This window comes from Haliaeetus leucocephalus, unplaced genomic scaffold (genome assembly GCF_000737465.1).
Source record: "Haliaeetus leucocephalus isolate CR32 unplaced genomic scaffold, Haliaeetus_leucocephalus-4.0 Scaffold752, whole genome shotgun sequence".
NCBI classification, from domain to species: Eukaryota; Metazoa; Chordata; class Aves; order Accipitriformes; family Accipitridae; genus Haliaeetus; species Haliaeetus leucocephalus.
The window spans coordinates 1,063,442-1,084,263 of record NW_010973188.1 but is presented as its reverse complement, the minus strand read 5'-3'; the positions used below and the strand labels follow the sequence as shown (position 1 = coordinate 1,084,263).

At 34.9% G+C, this 20,822-nt stretch overlaps 1 protein-coding gene across 4 annotated transcripts in view; it reads right to left on the bottom strand.

The window, feature by feature from the left end:
* BTBD9 (BTB (POZ) domain containing 9) overlaps window positions 1-19,343 on the bottom strand; it is a 131,653-nt gene extending 112,310 nt beyond the window's left edge. For 2 of the 4 annotated variants that reach the window (XM_010581132.1, XM_010581133.1), the window contains exons 1-6: window positions 19,171-19,343; window positions 13,993-14,203; window positions 12,535-12,898; window positions 10,670-10,934; window positions 8,401-8,620; window positions 4,405-4,524 (exon numbers count right to left, since the gene is read on the bottom strand). In XM_010581132.1, the coding sequence (XP_010579434.1) occupies window positions 4,405-4,524; window positions 8,401-8,620; window positions 10,670-10,934; window positions 12,535-12,898; window positions 13,993-14,203; window positions 19,171-19,252 (1,262 nt within the window). In that variant the 5' untranslated portion in view covers window positions 19,253-19,343. Of the gene's footprint in view, window positions 1-4,404; window positions 4,525-8,400; window positions 8,621-10,669; window positions 10,935-12,534; window positions 12,899-13,992; window positions 14,205-19,170 lie in introns of those variants that run through there. The other 2 variants (XM_010581134.1, XM_010581135.1) reach the window with 2 other exon arrangements.
* Window positions 19,344-20,822: the final 1,479 nt, after the last annotated feature.

Sequence of the window (20,822 nt, the reverse complement as noted above, 5' to 3'; positions counted from 1 at the left end):
GTTACTAAAAAAAAAAAACCCTCAAAAACCAGCAACACCCTCTCTTACCTGTTATACTAAGCTTTGATGCTTAAGAAATAATCTTCCTCGTACAAAGTAGCTTGTATACCTAAATCAGGGATTACATCCTACAAATAAATCATCTTCTGTGTGTAAGAAAGCATAAACAATCTTCTCATCTCCTTTTCATCATAGAATTTCAGAGTCTTTGGTCACTGCCCTTCCATTTTCCATCTATTAATCTAGACAAAAGGTTATGGCTAGCAAAAGTTATTCTGACCCTAATAAAACATAGACTGGAGCATAGAAGTAACAGGAAGAAGAAAAAAGTGTAAATAATCTTATCACATTACTTACTTGATTCTGCCTAATCAGTTTGGATGGCTTGGTACAAGCTTTGCCAAGTACAAATTATCTTTCACAGGAAGCACAATAATGCCCCTAACTCTAACACTATTGTGAATATTCCACAATGCTCCATATATCAGAGAAATCAAAGTCATGATAGAGACTATGACGTGCATAACACAATAAATGACCTGTAAAGGAGATTGAACTGGCCTTAATTCATTGTGGTATACATTACTTATTTTAGTTAACAATTAACTACCAGAAGGTTGCATTTTTTCATCCAGCTGGTGTGAAAGAGGCATTGATTGTAGATTTGAAAATGGATAGATTCACTTAAAAGTGAAAGGTTTTCAAAAAACACACAAAAAACCCCTGACCTGCATACATGCAAATAGAAGATAAACGATCAATTTTTATGCCCATGGAAATGTTTGAATAGCTTCTTAAAACTCAGGTGAACACATTAATTCAGCCCTTGACAGCTCTCACCTTGCATAACCAATATTTATGTGAAAGGTGACTCAAAAAGGCAACTAACCTTGCCTAATGTTACAGGGCTCATATTCTCTTCATAATCTATGTTTGAACAATTGCTCTAGTGTATGAGACACTAACAGGCTGTCCTTCAACAACGTGTACAGAATCTGGCATGTTCTACTCCCCTGCTTTGAAAAAAGGTGTGTAAACAAAAACCACAGTCAATAACCCTAATCTCCAATTCTTTGTTGCTCCACAAAATGTCATCCTATACAGTGATGCCATAAAGCACTTTGAGCTCAAATAAACTTTTTTAAAATAAAAAACCCCAAGCACCACCTATGTCAAACCTTTACCAGTAAGAAACTGCACTGTGAAAGATACTTAGTCCATCATCTTCTGCTGAAAATGCATACAAACCTTTAAAAAAATTGCTGCATGGTTTCCTAAGTGTTCACTTGCAAAGAAATTATTATGTGCATTACTAAGACAAAAATGGGAATAAATATTCAAAGGAAAGATGACAGAGCAAAGCATGATGCTTGCAATGCATTTCTCTACTGTTGCCCATGAACAGGAAAATTTTGGCACTGGGACTTGTCACATCAACTCAAGTATATGACAGAAGTAGTGTTGAGCAATGTGAAAACATAACTAGTTTTGGATTTAAAGAATGTATTGATTAACCTAGTGCTAATAAATGTGAGTGATTTGCTGAGTTACATTAGTCTTCCTTTAAAAATGGGACAGGCATTTACATCTTCGAATGAAATCAATCAGGGTTTTTTCATTATGTGTTGATAATCTGATAATTTCCATCTAGATAGAGCATATAAAACACTTAAAACATAACTGCCCTTTGACAAACATGCAAAACTTACCTGTGAAAACAGAACATCAAATACTAAAGCATACATTCTGACATAATCTCATATTAGTTCATACTTTAAATCTGTGCTCACAACACTGGAGATCATCTCTTTTTTAGACGACAAAAAACTGCTACATATTTTAGGATTTTTGTTTTGTGTATGTTAGTGTCCTAGAGAAAACTAGTTTAACTCATTTAAGTAAACACAACTACTTTAAATACATAATTACAATACCCTGAAATCAGAGACAGAAAAAAAAGTTTAGTACTCCTTACTTCTTTCTAAACAGAATATTAATTAAAAGCCAGATAAATAAAAGTCTTGAATACTAATATGTATGTGTACATAGCTTCCCTCACTCAAAGCCTCTCTTCTGGAGGTCATCTGGTCCAAATCCCTGATCAAAGCAGAGTCAACCTTCAAGTTAGACCTAACTATTTATGCCAATACAAATAAATAAATACGAACTTCTTAAAGTGGAACTCCTAAAAAAATTGTCAGCAATTTTAGGTCTCTAAGGACATTTTAAATAGCCTTTTCTTATTTACAGGAAAAATACATTAAAAAACAATAAATTATAGCCACAGTACTTCTACTTTTGACTAGCAAATGCACTTACTATAAGGTAGGCTTCAATTCACTGATGTAAAGAGAGATTACAGAACAGCCTTATCTAAACTACCCTGAATTATCATGTTGACTCACAACTGACAACTCGTATTGCCTTAAAGTTACTTCTCCTTAACAATAAATACCCATAAACTTATGCTGCTACATGATTTTCTTCTTAACTCTTTTGCTTGCTCTTCAAAGTAGCTGCACCTCCAGGGAATTCCCCACCACTCTGTGGATAAGATAATAAGGAACAGGGATTTATAGAAAATAAAAGCTTTACTGGGGATCATGGAACAGAACAGGAAAAATTAGAGGCATGAGGACTATGTGATAAAGAAATCTGTGCTGTAGTTACCTGGACAACTGTATATTTCAAATACCTGCTAAAATAAAACTGCAAGGGGGAGGTTTCCAGGTGTGCTTGTATTTAAGTAGAAAACATATAGCTACATATACAAAAACACCACGTGAAATGAATTCCCTCCTGATAATCTGCTCCTCCAATAGATGGCAAGTCACTTACAGAGGACTAAGAGATCACTGGCGAGCTAAAATGTACGATAGTACCTTTTGTGCCAAAAAAACCAAGTAACATACCACCTAAAACTCTAGAATAATGTTCTCCCCTCCACTCTTCCCTCTCTGCACTTTCAGGCAAGGCCTCAAAGAGCCTTCACCAAAACAGAACAATGATGCTCTCAAAACATAGCATACACACAGATGAAGACTGCTGAGGCAGGGCAATGACAGACAGATAAACTTAAGTTGAAATAGAAAATCACTTTTGGACAAGTCTGGATGGGGCCAAAGAATGACTACAACCTGGGCCTCTTCTTGGTAACACGATGGAAGCAGAAAAGCTGCCTTTACTAACAATCTGTCCACTTTGCACCAAGTTAAGGTCACACACACACACAAAAATCTCCAGGAAATGTAAACCACCTACAAACTCCATGAGGCATTTCATTATTGCTAGATGATTTATCACAGACACCTTTAAGCAAAAATTTATCAGATACACACACAAACTAAGGGACGCCAACCATTTCAGAAAGAGAAAACAGTAAAATTAGAATCATAAAACTTACAGGGAAAATGTGAGAATGTATTCATTCGTATCAGGAACAGTTAAATTTCAAGTTACATTCAGTATAACCTTACTAAAGGACAGGGAAGCTGAGAAAGGGTTATCTGAGTAGGAGACACATAAGTGATCCACGAGACTCCTTCCCCATAGACTACAACTGCTTACCAGCAATCCCATGTTGCAGAGCAGTAAAGATCAGAGAAAGAGGTCATTCTTTGGGAAAAAAAAAGCACTTCCCCTTCTTGGGGATTCCAAGAATTGCTGTGCTGATTAAACAGTTTGTGTCTACAGAATAATTATTACAATACAGGGCATTTCCTCTTTGGGTCTATGACCCAAAACCTAATCATGATAACATCCTTGGAATCTACAGATTGTGGCCTCTCTACCAATGAGCTCAATGCAGTTTTTAGATAAGACTGCTTCAATGTGATTATAAGCTTTTTCTAGAATTCCCAGCACCTACAGTAAAAAGACGACATCACCTTAATAATGATTAAACCCATCTAGCTGCTTTGGTTTACACAAAGCATTGCTCAAGCCTCCTTAGCCCTAACTTTCCCCTTTCACTCTTTCAATGCAACAGCAGAAAATAAATAAAATATATAAAAATAAACTTCCAAGTTCTATAGCAAGGATGTAAACACATTTTAAACATTTTGGTAGTCAAGGAATGATGTTTACTACTGAGATTAAAAAAACACATCAGCTGCAAGAGGAAAGAGGATAAGTGAGTTATGATTCAAAAAAAAAAAAAGAGAGAAAGACATACGCAATTAGAGATGGAAGCACCAGAGTTTTTAAAACAAGATGCCTGGAATTTATGACCTATATTTGTATTAAAAAAGCATCCACCAAGATAATTTTTTTTCTTAAGATAGGTGATGAAAGTTGTGTATATCATAATCAGAAATACATCATGCAGGTAGCTAAATCCAGACACTTATTCTGGTGTCTACATTATTTAATGATAGCCATGCAATATTATATCGATGAACTAACCTGCAGACACGGGCAGGAAAATACAGGTTCTGCCAGGACCGACAGAGGTATTTAGAGTGATCGATAACCCGAATCCAGTCTAACTCATCCATGGACACCTCAATGTAGTAGGAATAAGACCTATGGATTGTCAAAACACACTGGTTAGAATACAAGCAGCCACATTTTACGTATTAAATTTTACACTTTCTTCTCAATTTTCAGTTGTGCTGTAGAGCAGGCTATTTGTTCCTACCCACAGACTGGTATCTAAGGTATCTAAAAGAGATCCCTATTTTCAAAGTAGCTTTGAAAATAAATTCACATGCAGTTATATTAAGACAATTTTTCAGATTAACTTAAAACATCCTAACAATCACAATCTGCAGCAATTAGATGAGACCACTGTCCCTCAAAAAAGGCAATGGAGACTTTCAACTCAGTCATAAAAATAATCATTTGTATTTCTTCTGCATGGAATAAATCTAAAACACCAGTGATAGTTATTATTTCTATTGCCTTATCCATAAAGAAAAATAAAAAAAAATTTAGCAGATCAAAAATGTAAATTCAAACCCTTCACTTGAAAAAAGCAAATTTGCTTTATAATCATTTTCTCACTGATGTTGTTCTTCACTTCCGACCCTTTCAGTTGTTTATGATACATTGTTGAACCTGTCACTACTTACACACCCCAAAACTACCTCATCAAAAATAAAAAATAAAAACAGTCACCAACAGAATCTGTGTCTTCCTCTTGTTTATCAGTTATGTTTAGCTTACAGTTTGCTGTTAGGAGGAAAGCAAACCCAAACTAAAACTTGAAAGCCACAGCTATTCCCATATTATACCTACAACAGTGATACTTAGAATGAAGTAGAAACTCCACTTGTAGATCAGCAAATCGTGAAATATACATTTCAGAATATTTTCTTTCTCTTAATGTACTAGTCTGCAATATTCACAGACAATTCAACAGCACCATGTTAGCACTTACCCTCCTTTCACACTGATTTCTAAAAGAAGAGTTGCTCTTCCAGAGTTCTACATGGACATGTTTTGTTAAACACTAATGCCTTTGTTAATATTTCCAATTTTTTGCTGAGGACTTAGAGGGGTAGATGTCTAAAGTAGTATTGTTTAAAAATTCTTAAAATGTTAGATAACACTGTTAATACCAATTTATGCACTTAGAAAGGTAATGCAGAGTCTGTAAGATTTCAATTGCATAATCAGCTTTCACATTCACACCAACCAGATGTGTAATATTCACAACCCATATAAATACACTGTATTTTAGCAACATTATTATTGCTAACCTATGCATATGTGACTGAACTAGGCTTAGAGTTTGAGCAGGGTGGATCCAAAAGTTACTGACTGTCTATCCTCTGTGTGGCAAGAATTTAGGGATTCTCACATCTCCATTACTAGTCTAATGTAAATTTGTAACCAATATACAACATGTTATTCTTCTGGTTGCTGAAGGTACAAAGCAAAGAAAAATGATCTCAAAAATACAGTTCCATTATCATATACAACACTATGCCTTTTATTTTTCTTAAGGATAGCATGTTTTTTGCAGAGGTAATTTGAACAGCTAGTCTGCTTAGCACTCCTATATCTAAGATTCATCTGTTAATAACACCTCTAAACTAGAGGTGCAAAACACACGTTAGTTTGGTTTTGGTTCTGTTAAGAATGTACATTATCTATATGAAGACATCCAATAGACTAGAGCTTTACAGGGACAGTTAAAATGAATGAGTAGAAACCACCATGTGCTTGTACAGTTGCTAAAACGCCTCTTTTGGAGGCATTATTCATGTATCCCATGAGAAAGATGCAGGTAAGTGGCTGGCAATTCTTAGACTAAAAAAGTATATAGATTGGAAAGGATCTCTAGACAAAGTGAGGACAATCTTAGACTAAGTTCCTTAAGGTCTCAGCTGGTAAAGTTCTGCATACCTCCAAGCGCTGATATCCCTAACCTCTCTGGGCAAACTCTTCCCAAGTGCAACTACTCCATTATGAATTCTTTTTGTAATATTTAAAAGGAATTTATCGTGTTGATTGTGTCCACTGCTCTTCGCCCTCTCAGCACACAGCTGTAAGAGGAGTCTGGTCCTGTATTCTCTATATTCTTTCATTAAATAGGCAAAGACAGCAATAAGTTCCACCTTCTAAGCCTTCTCCTCTTAAAACAGCAAGTTCTCTCAGCATCTCCTTGTACATCATGTTCTCAAGCCCTCATCGTCTTGGTGTCATGCTGAACTCACTCCAGTACATCAGTATCTTATACTGAGGAGTCCACAACTGCACAAAGTACTCCAAATGCTTCCTTTTCCATTGATCTTAGACAGCTGAGCTACTGGGGGGGAAAAGGCTGACAATTCAGGTACTATACCTAATAAGAAGCAAAAGAAAGTCTAATAGCGAAGTTTCCACAGAAAAACAAAAAATTCAGGATGACACAGAAACCATATCCTAAACCACTGTACCCTCAGTATTTTACGAAAACAAAAAACTCTAGAGTAAAGGTCCATCTTGGCCGATATGCTGCCAGCAGCAACGGCTTGTTCTACAAACTTCAGAGGAAGGGCATAGGACACCAAGCAACAGATAATTTTTTAGTAAGTTGTCCCAAGGAGAAGGGTTTTTCCCTGAGTTTCAGCAGCTGCCAATTTATGCCTTGCAGACAAGGGGCATTTTGTCAGTTACAAGCTCTCTAAAAAATTGCTAGAGAACTCCTCATTATTAATATATCTCTAATACTTTTTCAAATTTTATAAAATTGGTTGATGATTGGTTTATAAATTTGGCTGACAAGTACTATAATATCTGCGTCATATAATATGACGCAGTTCCTTGTACCTTCAAAGTTTTACTTTTCCATATCTCCAAAAGGAATAGAGGAGAAGCATAAATTTCGGTTGAACTCAATCAGGAGAACTTACTTGAAACAACTGAATAGCTAAAAATTAATGCAGTTTATTTAGAATTATTAATAACTGTAATTCATGTTTAAAAATATTTTAATTCACAAAAAATAAAAATAAAAATCAATAAAACATTAGTACACCCTTTTCTAAAATAACACAGATTAGTTAAGAAAACAAAACGCAACTGTTTTGCAATTCTAAACTGTTAGTCTGGAAGTAATATAAAATTAATCTTTTATCAGAAAGGTAATAATGTGTTAAAAGTATAAGTAGCTTGGTTTATTGTTTTTAATAGAAAACTGCTTATGAATACCTGCATGAGCTGTCTACTAAATAGTAAAATCTTTGTCATGGCAAGTTATAAAATTAATATATTTAATTTGTCAGATAAAGAGAACCTTCAATTTTCCTACTTAAGCAGTCACTCAGTTGTTCAAATATGCATAATTTGATCTTTCATGCATTCCCTAATAATCTAAAGTAACTGAGCATAAATTGGCTAAGGCATCCATGACAGTTCATAGTTCACCAGTCTCACCATGAAGCAGCTTCTAATAACTACTGTAGTTAGTTGGTAATTCACATCCTAAATAAATTTTACTACCTCTGAATTATTGTCAAAGTGTGTTATTTCTTAACAATTTTGATATATTGAAAAAATCTGAACAAACATTCCTTCAATGTTTGGAATGTAAATCTGTAAAAAATACAGTTTCTGCAGAAAAACTAGAATATTGTTTTTCTAACTAAAATAAAAACAGTTGAAAACTAAGTGGCAAATAGAAAACAAAACAATTTAAATTACATAAACTTTCATTAGCAATATAAACTATTTAATGAAGACATAGAAAATACATTGAAAAATTATGAGGTAGCTTAGTATCACAAAATATGGTCTGGTGTGTAAGTAACCAAAACTGCATTTAAAAAACCAGGGTGTTTTCAAACAAAACTTGTCATCTCAAACATTGTATCATGGTGTTTCTATAAAATATTTAATGAATATTCTGCATAGATATATTATCACCAGTACGAAAAGCACTACCTTTCTTTTTTATGTCAGCTTGGCACCTACCGACTATCTCTGTCCCACAGGAGTATTCGTATATGGTTGACTATTGACGGCTGGCCTAGTTTAATTTCAATTCCAGAACGGCAGTCATCATCAATGGGGTGTCGAGAGAAGCCATGATCCAAGTCATAGTTCTGAGTATCCCCATCTAACAAAGCAGACTTCAGCTCTCCTTTTACAACCTGCGCTCCATACTTCATTGTTGCAATATTCTCCCCTGGTACTAAGAAGAAAAGGAAATAACTGCTTAATTTTTACGGTCTTATAGTGCAAATTAGATGTTCTGAACGTCAACTGTATTAGGTCAGAAAAAAGATTTATTGCCAGTATCCTTTCTTGGCCAGAAACACATGCTTAAGGGAAAAAAAAAAAAAAAGTACAAAAATAGAGGCATTTTAGAAATGTTGCTTCTTCCATTTCATTTGATGCCCCCCAGGTCTTTTACGGTAGTAATAATAAGGAATGATAATGTACTAGTACGTAGTATCTACTTTCTCAGTCCCCTTCTGATTTTACAGAATTCAATTCTGTATTCCTCATTCAATCATCACTTTCCTCCTGGTTTTAAAGTTTTGGTCTATTTAGTCTCTCCTTGTGATCAGCCTCTCACCATACCTCTAATAATACTTTTGCCCTTTCTTTCCTATTTTTTTGTTCCAATTTCAACTGTTTGTTTCTTTGTTTTTAAGTGGAAGGAAACTAGAAGTCACATAAAATGTTCAAGATGTGGATGCATTATGAATTTGCAGAATGGTATATAGAGTGGTATAGCTATACAAGCTATTTTGATAGCTACACAAGCTTCCAGTACTCTGCAAAGCTAAACAAACCTGAGTGAAATGGGAAACTTTGGGCTACTTGGGCTTTGAACCAACATGGTAAAGCAAGTTTTTTTATGCCAGCATTTCACAGTAATAAACCTGTTATGTCCTAGGAACAGATCTTCCATCAAGATAACTGGGGATAATGATCCCTAACTCCAACTACGAAACAATATATTGAAGAACCATCCTGTTAAAAAGACATTTTTAACAGTCTGCTTTGAGAGAGACCCTAGAAAACATGATCTGAAAGCTAAATGATGAAAAGCTGCCCCTGTACTCTTCAGGCAGGTTGGTAACAGAAGTATGAATTTTAACAGGGTGTTAAGTTTAACATCGAAAGAACAGAATTTGAAGTGGCAAAATTTTAACTGTATTGTACTACTACTACATAAAAGCATCAAATGCACAATCATGAAATTGTAAGTGGTTGTCAATGTTTTCACAGAAAGAGTCCCAAGAGCCTGAACTAGTACTAAAACAACACAGCAATTCAGTTCTCCAAAAACATTTTTGCTTTTGACAAGATTTTGGCAAAGCTAGAAATTTTGAGATTAGGAGCATATTATTTTTGAGACATAAATATGCAGAAAAAGAAGTCAGAAAACACCATTTAACTTTTTCAAATTTATCTGCTACACTGTCAAAAGAATGCCTTGCATGACAAGACTTTTACACTATCCTAATGTTAAACTCATACATTTAAATATTAATATCTGTAACTTCTAAGAGAGAACAAAGCAGAGATGCAGTTGTGAGAAAGCAGTTATTTTCAGGGCTCATCATGCATGACTGACAGCCTACAGCGCAAGCTCTCAAAGAACATTTAACTTTATTCTTTGCTGTGGGGCAAATACTCCATAAATCACATGTTAGTTAGCAAACTGACAATATCTTTCTAAAGCTCGGTGTTAGATATTCTTGTTGAATTAACAGAGAGCACAGACAAACAGAAGTCAAACAAAAGACTTCTCACACTTTTTAGGCTTCCATTAATACAATTTTGGAAGACTCGTTTATACTATTTGGGCAAGCATGTAAAGAGTAAGAGGAAAATCAAAAGCAGTGAAGAAAGGATGAAAATCTTCATGAAGCAGAAAACAAGTCACCATCAACATAAAACCATTTAAAACTCATATAACCCGCAGTTTTTATTTTTAATGTTTTTGCAAAAGTTTTTCTGTTAAGCCAGCACTTTCTCTAGGACAATACGCTCTTATTACAACATTAATGTTTGAGCAATATCTGAGATACAAAGCAAGAAAATACGTTTACTAATATTATTTCAGGAATAGAAATGGCAAGAACAGTACATAACAAGATATTTCATATGTAAGCCTATTAAAACACATAATAATAGATAAAAACTCAAAGCACAGATTAACCACATCCTCCAGGCAACTATAGTCACTAAACGAGAAAAAAAAACAAACAGAAAACCTGATGCTTACTTAACATGCCCCTGTAGTTGAGGTCCATGTCCCGACTCTCGGAACGAATCTTAATGGCATCTAGGATAGCATCAGGTGACAACAATCCTGAAGGTCTTACAACATTTAGTAGTTCGGTTAGACTCATTAGTGGCAAACGTACTGCTTGCATGATTTCAGCGTGGTTTTCCTTGGGGTTATGTTTACACCAATTCATCAAAGCTTGGAAAATGTCCTTCTCAGGAGCTGCAAATGAGTCCCTCAGTACAATACTTAGAAGAGCAGCCTGGAAAAGAAAAACAAACAAAATAAACCCCAAATAAACAGAAATAAAATTAAAGGGGGAAAAAAAAGGAAATTAAAATAAGGCAAAAATTAATGGGTATTTTAACTTGTTGTTAGTAAAAATAATCTCCAAAGGAGTGACTACCTGAAACTGTAGTTTTAGTTATTTATGCAAGAATTATAGAATCCATCATGTAAATAATAGGTCATATTACAAACCCACTAGGAGAAGTAAGTCAGAACTGAAATGTGAACTACTCCCAGTTACCACTTCAAATTTACTTTGGAATATAAGAAGTGATCTGGGGATTTGGTAGTATAGTTCAAAGCATTCCTTTAAACTTAGGTTGGTATAAGAACACTGATGCAAAAAATAAAGTGTGGCTTGGAATCACCTTTTTAAACCATTTCTAACTACTTGGCATTTCCACTACTCCCCCCCCACACCTTCTCTCTCTCTTTTGGTACCAACTTAGAATCAGCAGGTAAAAACTCCAGTGGTTCTTATTCATGCAGAAAACCCACTGACTGCAAAATGAGAACAAAAAGAACTGAACAGCTTTTTGATTTTCACTTAGCTAGCAGAATAACTAGGAGTTGGCCTAAGAAAAGGATAAATCTCTCATATATACCAGGACTGTGTATGCCAAAGATTTCATAGAGTATGCTCTTCCATATGAATTACACTTTCTGATTTCTTTATTGATAATATGCTCTCAGAGCTCAGATTTAACAAACTGCATGACAGAGGATAGTAGAGAGAAAAAAACATTTTTTTTCCCCTACATAACTAGTAAGTTAGTCCACGGAGCAGAGTGTCTTGCACTTATTGAAGAAATAGACCCATCACAGCTTTTCCACTAAAAACACTTTAAAAAAAATCATAATTAAACTATCATTCATTCAAGATGTTCTGCTGCTTCATATGAACACCACTTGAAAATACTCTATCATTATTATGTCCAGCTCAAAGACCACTGCAGAGTAAGTGGAAAATTTATACATCATAGAACAGCCTGACTCAGGCACAAATATTTATGCAGCTAACAATAATAACAAAACCAACACACAAAAACCCCAAACCACCCTACAACACCACCATTATTATGCAATTTCAGAACATGATGACAATCAGCAATATATATCACAGTGAACTCCAGAATGCTTTAGCTTACACAGTAGAAAATCACCCATCACTGAGGCAGCATATATCAAGAAATTAATAGAATGGAGTATCTTCTGCTATCTTCAAATCTTTACTTTCTATCCCCTGTGGAGCATTCAGAAGCAAAATTATATTATTTCAAGAACAGATGAAAAAAGACAAATTAATATTAGGTTGCCTGCTCCCACCTTTTAGAACACTCCATCAGATTTACTATATTTAGCTATACTGACTGGTCAAAGTTAAATACCTAAAAAATTCAGAATAGATCACCAGGATTTTCAGTTCAGCTTGGCTTGAACACTTCCAACTGTCACAGTTTCACTAGTATAAAATGATACCTGTTAATTAACATATAAACTCATATTTTATCATGAAGTTGTATTCAGATTAAAATTAACATTCCTGGGGGAAAAAGTGCAAACAAAAGATATACCTTAGAAAGTGATAGGAAGCCTTCACTGGAGAGCACCTCTTGGGCATTTCTATCCATGAACATACAGCACATACAAGTTAATTTGGGAAGGGAATAAAGACTGGCAACATCAAATGTCATACAGACATTCTGAATATTAAGTATTGTGCAAAGATACTCAGACGTGGAATCCTCCAGTTCTGGGAACCCATATTTATGTGCTAGGCTTAGGAAGTCTAGGAGAACCTCCTCTTTCTCATCTCGTAGTGTAGCACGACCAGTGTAAATATATTTCAACAGCATGGTAAATGCTTCTGCAGTGGTGTCCTGAAGAGGAATTTCTGCTTCAGGTTGAGATTCTCTCATTCCGCCATACAATAATGCTCTATAAGGAAGACAAAATTTGAGAAATTTATATGCTGATAAAAAACAGGCAGAAAGTAGAAAGTGGAAGGAATGACTATCTACAGCAAGGAGAATACAAAGGGGATATGGTTTAAGAATCTACAGAAGAAAAACCCTTCTACTTGACATTTAAAGTGCAGCTCTGCTCTGAAAGCAGCTGCACAAGAATAATATTCTAATGCATCGTGCTTTTATCCTACACAACAATTGCTCCATCTCCACTTTGAACAATAGCTTGCAAAGCAGAAATTAAGATATTATTTCATACCTTCCTTTTTTTTTTTTTAAATATAGTGCTATCTGTGAGAAAGAAAAAAAAATGAAAAATTTTCAGAAAGCAAGTGAAACAAACAGTTTGCCACAATATTAGCAGTGGCAGATTAGCAAATTTTGGGATTCTTGATCCTCTATTGCTTACTCTAAATCCAGCACACGGCAACTCCAATGAAATCCTGAATCTTGAGAAAAATCAAAGTACTCACAATTATTTTTTAAAATATGATAGACAGTTTGAACACAATTTGCATTCACATTTTAGTTTAGCTATTAGTTTATCCCTCTGACAAAACTAACTGGAAGAAGATTATCAGGAAGTTCTATTAATTATGTTTAGAGTGAAAAATGCCCAGCTCTTAAAAAAGCTGGATTAGTATTATTGCTAGTTTTAAAATATATATCCTAGCCTGTACCAGCCAGACCTCTTGAAATACTCAATTCCAACACATCAAAATTAAACTTTCTAATTGAGTATATTCCATAGAAGCACACCATCCATACTCTGAGAAATCAAAATGATTTTACAGCAGAACTTTTCTGTTCTGAAGTTATCTTTCTCTTGAATTTGTGAAACTACCTTCAAAATCCAATTTAATGAAGGTCAAAAGAATAACATCATGACATGGTATTTATCTTTTTATATTTGGACACAATGATTTGATGTGCTGGGAAACATTCACACAGAAAAGGTCACGCTCAATGGACAGATGATTACACCCTGAAAAGTTCATAGAGAAACACTATTTATCTTATCTGCATGAAAATTTCTTGTGAGTCTGACAAAAAACTCTACTTCACCTGAAGTAATGGCACCTAGCAGCCAGGATCACTCTGTGTGCCGGAAAACGTTTCTTTTCTACAATAAAGGTAACGTCACTATATTCTTCCCCATTCATTAGAGCACCGATATGCTCTGACAGAATGTGAACGTGGTCAATCTCACCCACAGCTGTGTAAGGACGAAGTGGATGGCTGTTACTCATCTTGGAGGGATGGTGATATTGGTAGCCTAAAGGGAAAAAGAAAACAACCAGTATTATAAAGGGCACAAATATTAAAAAAAGGCAAAGATCAAGCTGTGATTACGAAAAAAGCAACTAGTGTTAAGTTACCATATATTACAAGAAAAATGAAGCCAAGAGGTTTTCTATTAAAGTTCATTTACAACAGGACTCAATGTAGTTTGCACCAACAATTCTAGCTGACAGAAAATATTTCAGAGAATTCCATCACCTTGTTGTTCTGTCAATCCATTTACTTAAAATAAAAAGCTTCCAACAAAAAGAATTAAAAATTAAACAATTTTAAAGTTATCATTTATAATGCAATTTTATCTGAATTAAAAGGCACATAAATTATAAAGAAGTAAATAATTTGACCAATTAAGCATAGTCTTACTCCCAAGTCTCTACTAAAATCAGTGATGAGTAAAGCCATCAGTGTTTTTGCAGAATTCCAATCAACTTTCCAGAAACGGAAGAAAATAGACAATTAGGATAACTTTTAATAAATAACAAAGTCTGTCAAAGATCAAAACATTACAATGTACAATTCAATTTTGTTACCCTTTCCACTCAGTTTTCTTGACACCTTCTTGTTCCCTCATATATGTAAGAAAATAAACACCCTAATACCTCTCAGTCATAAAAGTGTGAAACTGTCCACTAATGTACAATACAGACTAATGCATTAGTCATATCTTCTATGGAATTATTTTGTTACTTCTTAATTCACAAGAGGTTTTAGTTTGGTTGATTTTGGTTTATCTCAGCAACGGAAGCTTTCTGTAGTCTCAGCGGCAAGAGCATCCACAGGACAATTTAGGCTAGCCACTTTTCAAAATGGGCACATACTTAGTGCTGAAGAAACATGGTGTACCACAAGAAGCAGGAAAAAGATGAGGCCATACCCTGCACACAGCTAACACAATCTTTCAAGTGAAATATTCATGACACGAATGTATTTTTAAGCTATATTTTTAAAGTATTAGAAGAAGATATGCATCTGTTTCCAGTCATTTCTACCCCAAAAAAGAAAACAAAACACACACACATGGGGTTAAGTATTATGCAACACCTGGAAATTTTTAACCCAAAATCAAGATACAGTAGAAACACAGTCCCAAAGAACTTTAAACTAAACTAGAAAAAGTGATAGGAACAGAAAATAAGATTTGAGAAAAATACAGCATGCTAAATTGATATTACAGATCACAGCACAAAAGGGAACAAAACCCCAGCTTTCCTCAGGCTGCCCCTGCTACTTGAATCAGAAGCTGTGTGCCCATGTAGCCGTTACAGTGTGGAAACAGGAATGCTGGCCGAGATAACCAGAGACAGCCTAACCATGGGAACACAGAATACTGTACAGTCATTCTTCTATCCTGACATGAGAGTAAATGAATTTTTCAAAGTAACAGACTGTTTCTTCCATTTGCACTGGTTAATTTACAATTAGGTAAGACAACTCTGCACTGAACAAATTTATGCAACATACACTTCCAGTAACATTTACTTTGTAACACACAAGATTAACTTCGCTCACATCAGTCCAGTTGCATCTATTTATACTAGCAATAGTATTTATCACAACATAATTGTTTGAGAGTTTATAGACAATAGTAAAATTGAAATGCCCTCAAAATAGAAAACCTTTTATTACACCAAAGGAGTAAACAAAAGGATGCATTGTTACTCAGTTGCAAATCTCAAGTCTCAATACTCCTTCAAGACTTCTGTACCTTACAAGTCTACAATTGCTGTTGTTGATCTTCATTCACAATGGTCAGGCAACCCAACTACATGTGAGCTACATGCACATTATTAAACAACTCTGTACTATCTCTCTTCTGCTAGTTCTGATTTTGATGGATTAGAGAAGTTCATTTATGATACTTCATACATGTACAAGCACAGGCACATTTTGGTTTTAAAATCTATTTTTAATTCCATTTTTTCTACATTCTATTTCTCCATTTCCTTCATCCATTCTTATCTCTAAAAAATAAGAGCAGGTATTGTCTGCATAAAACTGAGAGACTGTAACAGTGGCAAAGATAAAGGAATGCCATCAGCTGCACACTAACTTTGCTTCCAGTAGCTGTGGATGTTGTCATGTGCCAAGAGGGTGAAAAGTTCAAGAGAAAACTGTTTCCATGTCAGGTTAAATAAATAAATAAAATCAAAAGCACACTTTCCTCTCAAGGGTACATAAACCTCCCTGTACATGAATTCTCTGTACAAGAATCAGCGTATAGAAGAGGACGACGTCTGAACTGGGGACACTTGCTAATAAGCCAATGATGCCAGTCCTTATGAACACCAAGACCCTGAACTACAGCAAGCAATGAAAGTAGAAATTTAGAAATCCCTGTGCGTAAACTGCAAGATAAATTTGTTTTGATGTTCAATGCTCTCCAAATTGCTGGTAAAATGTACTACTCTACATTGTCAACCAAGAACATGCTGATCACAGGGAATACAGGACTCGAATGATGGCTACAAGCCTCTGTGTGAGAAGCCTTTCAAACGCTTGAATGACACAAGGTGTTGGAAACAGGCAACTTTATGAAACTATGTATATGCCTTATATGCTTTCTGTGGGTAACACTAGTATATTGAAGAACACCCAAACTCATTTATTTTTTTACTACAATGCACTTTCAATGCAAGTTTCATCTGTATTGAGGATTTTCCATATAAAGCAGCCCAGTGAGAGCAGTCCTGCCTTCAAAATACAGAACCTAGTAATACATGATTTCAGATCTTCCCAGACTGGATGAATTAATGGTACAAATTCAGTCAAGCCTTGAAGTGATCTGCACATTTCTTGTTTGAGGAAGTAAAACATAATATACTGCTTTAGTTGTGGCAAGTTACTATGAGCTCACAACTTCCCTGTACAGCTAAACCTGTATTTTTCTAGTTGCAACTCAAAGTATTACTTATGATAAAAAAAGATGGATGCTGCCAGGAGCTTGGCAAAACCCTTCCTGAAGATCCCTCTGTCATCTTCTGTCATAAAACAACATCAACCCTTTCAGAGAACACAGGTGTTCACTCTTCCTGGCAGTCAAAGAAGAACACCTAACCAACTTCAGAATAAAAGGCCAAGCCATTTATGAGTCTCTTGCCAGCACCACAACCTATTTTCAGGAGGTATTCAGAGCTAATTAACTGCTTCAGGAGTCAGCTGCTGCAGCAGCTTTGTTCATGCCGCAGAAATAAAGACAACAAAACACTCTTCTCATTGAGTTTGAGGCATTAAAACTGCAACAACCTCAAAAGGCATCTGTTAAGTCAGAAGGCCTGCAAATCACTTCTGTCTAAGACCCCACTGGAAGACACGCTTCTATGTGGCCATCTTCAACAGTAAGCATGTGAGAAAATTATGGCCTAGCATTCATTACATAAGGCAGTATGCAATATTACACGTGTCATGGCTAGAAAAACAACAACAAATTTCTTTTTACTAAGTAATCTGTAACATGTTACGGCATACAAAAACGTGATCTAGAAAATACAGCAACAACAGCAAAACCCCAATGACATCTTTACTAAACAACTCTCAAACCAGAGCTAAAATAAACACTGGTACTCAGGCACTTCCCCCCCTCATTTGGGCTATCACTAAAGAGTCCTCTGAAAAGCATTGCGGTTGCAATGAAACATGTAAGAGTTGTTTTTGTACTAGGCACAGAAGAAGGAATTTAAGAAATTGTTCACAAATAATTTGGAAATACCTTTACATAAAATGAATGAAAAATGTTTACATAACTGATAACCCTACTGAAACTTTAGAAATAAATGCAAGTAAACAGACTATTGCTAGGATTAAGTTTATTTTTAAAAGTCTAGATTATAAACACTGAGCAAATAATTTTGTACCCTTGAAACACTTAATTCCTTCATCATCTAGTTTGTACCTAGCAAGGTAATACAGATTTTGTCAGAATTACACAAAGGGCATTTTCTTAAATATAATTCTCTTACACTGCTATTTTATCTAGAAGCAGGAATTGGTTCTCAGTTGATTGGAAGGGATTTGAGCAGTATTTCAATTTTTTGTAAATTTATTACTTCATAAAATATTTTGCTATGCTTTAAATAAATTCCAGCAAAATATTACTTTCATTACAATTTCTATTACCATAGACTCACAGAGCATGGTAGGTGTGACAATAAGGCTACTGTACAAACATACCATTGTTTCAAATCATACGGCTTGTTTTTTTTTTAATGGATATACACGTCTTTTTATACAAAAATACTTTGTTCTCATAAGTTCTGGTACAATAAGCTAACATCTCAGGAAATAGGAATTTTTAGTAAATAGTTCAACATACATAGAGTATAACCCAAGTAAAGACTTTGATTCTGTCAGAACCCTTGCTACAGAAGCTCCTTTGTACTTCTGAAAAACAATAACTAAGTTGACTATGAGTAAAATTATAACAGAAAGGAGAAAAAAACCCAAACAAACATGTTCTGATACTTAGTATCCATAATAATAACATAATGCAGTATGAATTTATGGATATAGAATACGAAGAATCAAGTAAATGAAATTCACAGAAATTTTAAGTCTCATCTCCAACCCTTCTGTTGTGAAAGGATTAAAAGAAAAGCAGATGTTAACTGGTTAATGGTAAATAACCACACCATTGAATGACTGCATTCTAAACCATAATTTAGTACCAAAATGTTTTGACTTAAAGGATATGGGAACTTATGCACTTCTCATCTGTAAACACATCCCATTACTTAAGTACTGTTTTATGCTCTGCTCAGAGACATACTCATCTGATAGAAGAGCAGGAATAAATTTAGCTAGGTACAAAGAAAAATATACTAAGTACAGTTTATTTATTAACACACATCTAAAACAGGTATTAATGCACTCAATACAACCTGGTTAAAATGGCATACAACTAAACCCTTAAATTAAAATATCAAGAAAATACATTGGTCCGCTCACCAGTAAAGCTGTCTGAAGATCTACAGTGGACATAGCCCGTAGACAGATAACCAACTTCCTGAAAATTAGGGTTCTTCGCCATTCTGAACAACAGACGGATTGAACAGCAAGCTCATAGAAACGCTATTCAGCAACATCCAGCTACACAACAACTGTACCATTTCCTGAAACAATGCATGAAATATATACCATCAGAAACTGGGGGCATGTAGCCTATAGCAAAAGTGAGTGAGATACATATTTCTCAGTTAAAATTTTTGTGGAAAAAAATCCTTAAAAAATCCCTCCACTCTATGGGAAAACTTCTAATAGTGTTAGAACATTGCACTAGAATTTATTTTTTTGCGTCATCATAATTTAATTTTGACTATTCATTTTTTCAACCATCAAAACAGATGGTAACATATTCATTTGTTCATTATAAGCCACAAAAACTTCATCCTGACATTCCTGGTACAGCATTAATGTCCCTGAGAATACCATTCTCCCACATGGATGTCCCAGTTAAACCAGGTCTATACAAACTGTATCATACACATTTTATTCCCTACACATCCAAAGTTCTCTTAAGTGTTCCTGCCTAGCTAAAGGTTTTGGGGGTTTTGTTTGTGTTTTGGTGGTTGGTTTTTTTACAATACTTAAGTGAGTTGCAGGTCTTTCTCCTGTGCAAGCCTTTAATTTTACAAACAGGAAAACAAAACAAAACTGTAGGGTAAAGAAATACAGAGGCTTTATTTGTTTAAAAGCATAACCCATAATGAGCCTCTCTCAACAAGTATAAATTATTGTTATTCTTCCCATCATACCTGCCAGCAGGAAAAATAAACTGTATTTAATTTGCTAAACAGATGATACCTTGATCTATGAATTCTCTCATAAGAGACACTCTAATCTTCTTTAGAGTATATGTTTAAAGGAGCGAGGGAGGAGAAGGAAAAAAAAATATTTTTAGGTAGTCTCATGAACTGGAAAGTAACCACACCTTAATCCAGCAAATTAAAAACAGGCATTTCACAAAAAAGATCTCCTGGTTTTGGGGAATAACATGTAATATGTAAATATTTGTTCCTACAAGTTATGCACGTTATCAGATTGGCTTGTATTATCAAAATATATTCAAAAGCCATTTATGAAAATTCTTGTGGTTTTTCTTTTTTCAGACAAATATGAGTGAACAGACCCCAACAGAACAGTATACTTCAAGCACCTGATTTACAGATTTGTAACAGAAGACACACCACATACACCTGCACTGTTGAGTAGGCTCAAATTAAACCTTAAAACACATAAAAAATTAAGTGATCCCAGCACAACGCTTTGGGAGGGGGTCTGAGTGCTGTGCTTTAAAAATAACGTGAGCAAAGAGCATTGCTGGGCATGCAAGATTACAGGCAAACTGCTAACAAGTTAACATCAAGTTGTTGTTTTCTTGTAAAGTCTGATGACAGCTTCTTCCAAGTCAAAAGTAATTTCAATGAATCACAGCAGCGCGTAACTTGCAAGAGTAGTTAAGTACTAAGATGCCAGAAGAACCCGTGAAAATATTCTGTGTACTACCAAAGCGTCAAAATACTGAACTAATAAAAAAATAAATTAAAAGGAAAAAAAAAAAAGCCACGGCAGGGTCTTGCAAAGCGCAGGGGCAGGCAGGC